This window comes from Nerophis ophidion, linkage group LG21 (genome assembly GCF_033978795.1).
Source record: "Nerophis ophidion isolate RoL-2023_Sa linkage group LG21, RoL_Noph_v1.0, whole genome shotgun sequence".
NCBI classification, from domain to species: domain Eukaryota; kingdom Metazoa; phylum Chordata; class Actinopteri; order Syngnathiformes; family Syngnathidae; genus Nerophis; species Nerophis ophidion.
The window spans coordinates 11,213,675-11,219,966 of NC_084631.1; the positions used below are offsets into that span (position 1 = coordinate 11,213,675).

Genomic DNA, 6,292 nt, shown 5'->3' on the forward strand with positions numbered 1-6,292 from the left:
TTAAAACATGCACATGTTAATTTCATTACACACGCAGATTGAATTTCAGACACAAATATTAAAACATGCATATATTAATTTGGTTACACAAATTAAAAGAAGCACACGGGGATTTGATTACACACACACACACAGAATGGGATACAGACACACAAACTAAAACATGCACATATTAATTTGATTACACACACACACACAGGCTGAGATTCAGACACAAACACACTTTTGAATTTCAGACAAAAATAAAACACGCACTAGGAGATTTGATTACACTCACACAAGCTGAGATATGGACACACAAATTTAAACATGCACGCGCGGATTTGATTACACACACAAGCAATTTCAGACACAAATTAAACACACACATACAGATTTGATTATACACACACACACTAAAACATGCACATGTTAATTTGATTACACACACATACACAGAAAGAGATACGAACACACAAATTAAAACAAACAGGATAATTTGAATACACTCACACAAACTGAGATACGGACACACAAATCAGAACATGCAGGTGCGGATATGATTATACACACACAAATATATTAAATTTCAGACACACCAATTAAAACACACACACACACAGTTTTAGCTCCGGACACACAAATTAAAACACACACATGGACATATTGAGATACGGACACACACATCAAAACACCCACATGCTAATTTGATTACACACACACACACACACACACACACACTCAGATTGACATACAGACCCACAAATTAAAACACGCACATCCAGATTTGATTACACATACAGATTGAAATACAGACACACAAATTAAAACCAGACAAATAATTTGAAGAAACACACAGATTGACATACGGACACACAAATTACAACACGCACATTCTAATTTATTACACACACACAGTGATTGAGATCCAGACAAACAAATTAAAACACGCACACAGATTTTTGTACATGCACACAGATTGAGATACGGACACACAAATTAAAACAGGCACACGCAAATTTGACTACACAATCAGATTGAGCTATGGACACACAAATTAAAACCAGACAAATGCTAATTTGATTACAAACACACACACACAGATTGAACTATGGAAAAAAACAAATGAACACGAGCGCACGCAAATTTGATTACAAACACGCGCACACACCAAAACCAGACAAATACTACTTCGAACAAACAAACAAACAGATTGAGATACAGACACACAAATTAAAACATCCACACACAAACACACACCAAAACCAGACAAATACTATTTTGAACAAACACACACAGATTGAGATATGGACACATATTTAAAGTACACACACCTTGAGATACAGACAGACAAATTCAAACACGCACATGCTAATTTTATTACACACACACATATTGAGTTAAGGACACACAAATTAAAACCAAACAAATGCTAATTTGATTACACACACAGATTAAGATACAGGCCCACAAATTAAATCATGCATATGAAGATTTGATAACACACACACAGATTGAGATACAGACACACAAATCAAAACCAGACAAGTAGTAATTTGAATAAACACACCGATTGAGATACAAACACACTAATTAAAACATGCACATTCAGAGATTGAGATCCGGACAAACAAATTAAAACACGCACACACAGATTTGATTACACACTCAGATTAAAATACCGACACACAAATTAAAAGCAAACAAATGCTAATTTGATTACACACACACACACACAGATTGAACTACAGACAAACAAATGAACACAAGCGCATGCGGGTTTGATTACACACACACACACACACACAGATCTGGACATACAAATTAAAACACGCACATGTTAATTTGATTGAACACACAGAAATTTAAATCCAGACTCACAAATTAAAACACACACACACACTTTAAATACAGACACACATTTAAACACGCACAGGATAATTTTATTAGACACACAGATTGAGATAAGGAGACACAAATTAAAACCAAACAAATGCTAACTTGATTACACACAGTTTGAGATACAGACCCACAAATTAAAACACAAACATGCAGATTTGATTACACTCGCACAGATTGAGATACAGACACACAAATTAAAACCGGACAAGTAGTAATTTGAATAAATACACACATATTGAGATACAGACACACTAATTAAAACACACACACAGATTGAGATGCAGACACACAAATTAAAACACGCACATGCTAATTTTCTTACACACACAGATTGAGATACAAACACAAATTAAAACACACACAGCTTGAGATACAGACACACAAATTTAAACATGCACACACAGATTTAATCACACACACACAGCTTGAGATACAGACACACAAATTTAAGCGCACACATGCTAATTTTACTAAACACACAGATTGTGATACGGACACACATATTAAAACACACACACAGATTCAATTACACACACACACACAGATTGATATCCGGACACACAAATTAAAACACGCACACACAGATTTAATTACACACACACACAAATTTAAACACGCACATGCTAATTTTATTACACACAGATTGCGATACGGACACACAAATTAAAACACGCACACAGATTTAATTACACACACGAACACAGATTGAGATACAGACACACAAATTTAAACATGCACGTGTTCATTTTATTACACACACTGATTGAGATACGGCCACACAAATTAAAAACACGCACACACGGATTTGATTACACACACATACACAGCTTGAGATACAGACACACAAATTTAAACACGCACATGCTAATTTTATTTCACACAGATTGAGATACAGACACACAAATTAAAACACACACACAAATTTAATTACACACACAGCTTGAGATACAGACACACAAATTTAAACATGCACATGTTAATTTTATTACACACACTGATATATGGCCACACAAAATAAAACACGCACACATGGATTTGATTACACACACTTACACAAAGCTGGAGATACAAACACACAAATTAGTACACAGACACACAAATCAGATTAAATTTAGATACGCATTTGCAAAAAGTTTTGAGACAATAATACATCTGTAACCTTTTTTTTATTTTGAAATTTGTTTTTTCTCAACCGAATCCACGCAATAATAAGCTTTTTAGTGCACGTAAACGTACCAAGTGTGTGTGTGTGTGTGTGTGTAGGGGGCCCCTTTAAAGGCCTACTGAAACCCACTACTACCGACCACGCAGTCTGATAGTTTATATATCAATGATGAAATATTAACATTGCAACACATGCCAATACGGCCGGTTTAGTTTACTAAATTACAATTTTAAATTTCCCGCGAGTTTCTTGTTGAAAACGTCGCGGAATGATGACGCGTGCGCGTGATGTGACGGACTGTCAGGAAATATTAGCGCTGCACCAAACAGGGCTAAAAGTCATCTGCTTTAATCGCATAATTACACAGTAATTTAGACTCTGTGTTGCTGAATCTTTTGCAATGTGTTCAATTAATAACGGAGACTGTAAAGAACAATGCTGTTGGTGGAAAGCAGTGTTTTGCAGCTGTCTTTAGCACCGAGACACAGCCGGTGTTTCTTTGTTTGTTGTGAAGCTTTAACACAGAGCGGTCAAGCGAACATGTTTCTCTACGTCAACCAGCATGTTTTTGGATGGGGAAATTGTGATTTATATATCTTACTGGAGACATCATTGGATTATTCGTCGTCCTGCAGTAGCTGTTTAAAGGCAGTGTGAGCTTGGCTCCTCGGCTTCTCTCTGAGACACTTCGTGTTCACCGCAGCCATCCGACCTCGAGGTATGTCTTTACAATCTCACTAAAAACACTATTAAACCAATAAGAAGATAAGGGATCTTCCAGAATTATCCTAGTTAATGTGTCTAATTACATCTGAAACGCTCACACTGCCGCCGCCCACTGTCGCTTTTATTTTTTTAATTTATTTTTTATTTTGTACTAGTACTGCATTATCAATATCTTAATTCACAAATCTTTCATCCTCGCTCAAATTAATGGGGAAATTGTCGCTTTCTAGGTCCGAATAGCTCTTGATGCTGGAGGCTCACATTATAAACAATGTGAGGAGCCCTGCAACTCGTGACATCACGCGCACATACTTCCGGTGAAGGCGGCGCTTTTTTATTAACGACCAAAAGTTGCGAAAGGATTTAGTAGAGAACATCGACGATAAAGTTTGCAACTTTCGGTGCTAAGAGAAAAGCCCTGCCTCTACCGGAAGTCGCAGACAATAACGTCACATGTTTGATGGCTCCTCATATCATCACATTTTTTTTAACAATGTGAATATGAACAAAAAGTGCTATTCAGACCGAGAAAACGACAATTTCCCCATTAATTTGAGCGAGGATGAAAGATTCGTGTTTGAGGATATTGATAGCGACGGACTAGAAAAAAAACAAAAAAAAACACGATTGCATTGGGACGGATTCCTATGTTTTTAGACACATTTACTAGGATAATTCTGGGAAATCCCTTATCTTTCTATTGTATTGCTAGTGTTTTAGTGAGTTAAATAGTACCTGATAGTCGGAGGGGTGTCTCCACAGTCAACGGCAGCTATGGACGGCGCAAGCTCAGCTTTTCTCCGGTAAGAACTGACTTTTTAAACCACAATTTTTCTCACCGAAACCTGCTGGTTGACATGTGGTCTGATCCATAGGAAAGTTTCACCTGCAGGAATTTTAAACCAGGAATCACCGTGTGTTTGTGTGGCTAAAGGCTAAAGCTTCCCAACTCCATCTTTCCACTGTGTCTTCTCCAATATTAATTGAACAAATTGCAAAAGATTCAGCAACACAGATGTAAAAAAAAACCCTGTATAATTATGCCGTTAAAGCAGACGACTTTTAGCTGTGTGTGTGTGTGCAGCGCTCATACTTCCTAAAAACCTGTGACGTCTTGCGTACACGTCATCAATCAATCAATGTTTACTTATATAGCCCTAAATCACTAGTGTCTCAAAGGGCTGCACAAACCACTACGACATCCTCGGTAGGCCCACATAAGGGCAAGGAAAACTCACACCCAGTGGGACGTCGGTGACAATGATGACTATGAGAACCTTGGAGGGGAGGAAAGCAATGGATGTCGAGCGGGTCTAACATGATACTGTGAAAGTTCGATCCATAATGGATCCAACACAGTCGCGAGAGTCCAGTCCAAAGCGGCTCCAACACAGCAGCAAGAGTCCCGTTCACAGCGGAGCCAGCAGGAAACCATCCCAAGCGGAGGCGGATCAGCAGCGCAGAGATGTCCCCAGCCGATACACAGGCAAGCATTACATGGCCACCGGATCGGACCGGACCCCCTCCACAAAGGAGAGTGGGACATAGGGGAAAAAGAAAAGAAACGGCAACGTTTCCAAGACGAAACTCCGCGGGAAAATTAAAATTGTAATTTAGTAAACTAAAAAGGCCGTATTGGCATGTGTTGCAATGTTAATATTTCATCATTGATATATAAACTATCAGACTGCGTGGTCGCTAGTAGTGGCTTTCAGTAGGCCTTTAACGCAACAAAACAAAAATGTTATTGTTACATAAAAATAGATCGTATGTGCACGCGTGCCCCCCCCCCCCCGCCCCCTCCTCCCCTTTACGTCAATGCATTGTGCAAGTGTACCTAATGAAGTGTCCCGGAAGCGTGCACACACACACATCATTAAGGGGGGGGGGGGGGGGTCATTTGTTTACTGTCCAATCAGCTGAATGGACGAAGGCTGGAGGAAACAAGGGAGCTAGGGGAGGAAAGGGCGCTGTGACAGAGTTAGTGATGGAGGAACTCTAAATCTGTCGGAGAAGGAAGTCTGGAGGAAAGGATTAGAGTCTCTTTGAGCCGACCACCCTCACGCTCTCTTATGCGCTCAGACTGCCCCTCTGACAGATGCGATGATGCCGACTCGGAAAATATTTCCTTTGTCCTTCAGCTGCCGGGCTTCAGAGGAAGCAGGCTGCTGCACAAACAAGTCGGCCTTCGTCGTCACGTGACCCGCCCATCGCCGGCTCACTTCCGCCCGTTTGCAAAGCTCTGACCAATCTCCGCCAGAAAACAAACTTCCAAACTCACCATAAGACGCGAAGTCAAAGCCCGCTGGCACCTCCTGGGTCCTAAAGTCCTCCGAGTAGTAGCCACTCTGGCAGACTTCCATCTGTCAATCAAAAAAAAAAAAAAAAAAGATGAAATAACTGTCCTCTATTAAGATGTGTAGTTTAGAAGTGGGGATCTTACCTTTATTTTGATGTCTTTGCCGTGGGCTGCCTTCCAGTACATGTCTCCTTCCCGCGCTGTGACGCCGCTCTGCTGGA

General features: G+C 39.8%; 1 protein-coding gene across 3 annotated transcripts in view; it reads right to left on the bottom strand.

Annotated features, from left to right (window-relative positions):
• The window catches only part of etsrp (ETS1-related protein), a 20,415-nt gene extending 14,123 nt beyond the window's left edge, over positions 1-6,292 (bottom strand). For all 3 annotated transcript variants that reach the window (XM_061881924.1, XM_061881923.1, XM_061881922.1), the window contains exons 1-2: positions 6,216-6,292; positions 6,054-6,135 (exon numbers count right to left, since the gene is read on the bottom strand). In XM_061881924.1, the coding sequence (XP_061737908.1) occupies positions 6,054-6,135; positions 6,216-6,257 (124 nt within the window). In that variant the 5' untranslated portion in view covers positions 6,258-6,292. The remainder of the gene's footprint in view (positions 1-6,053; positions 6,136-6,215) is intronic.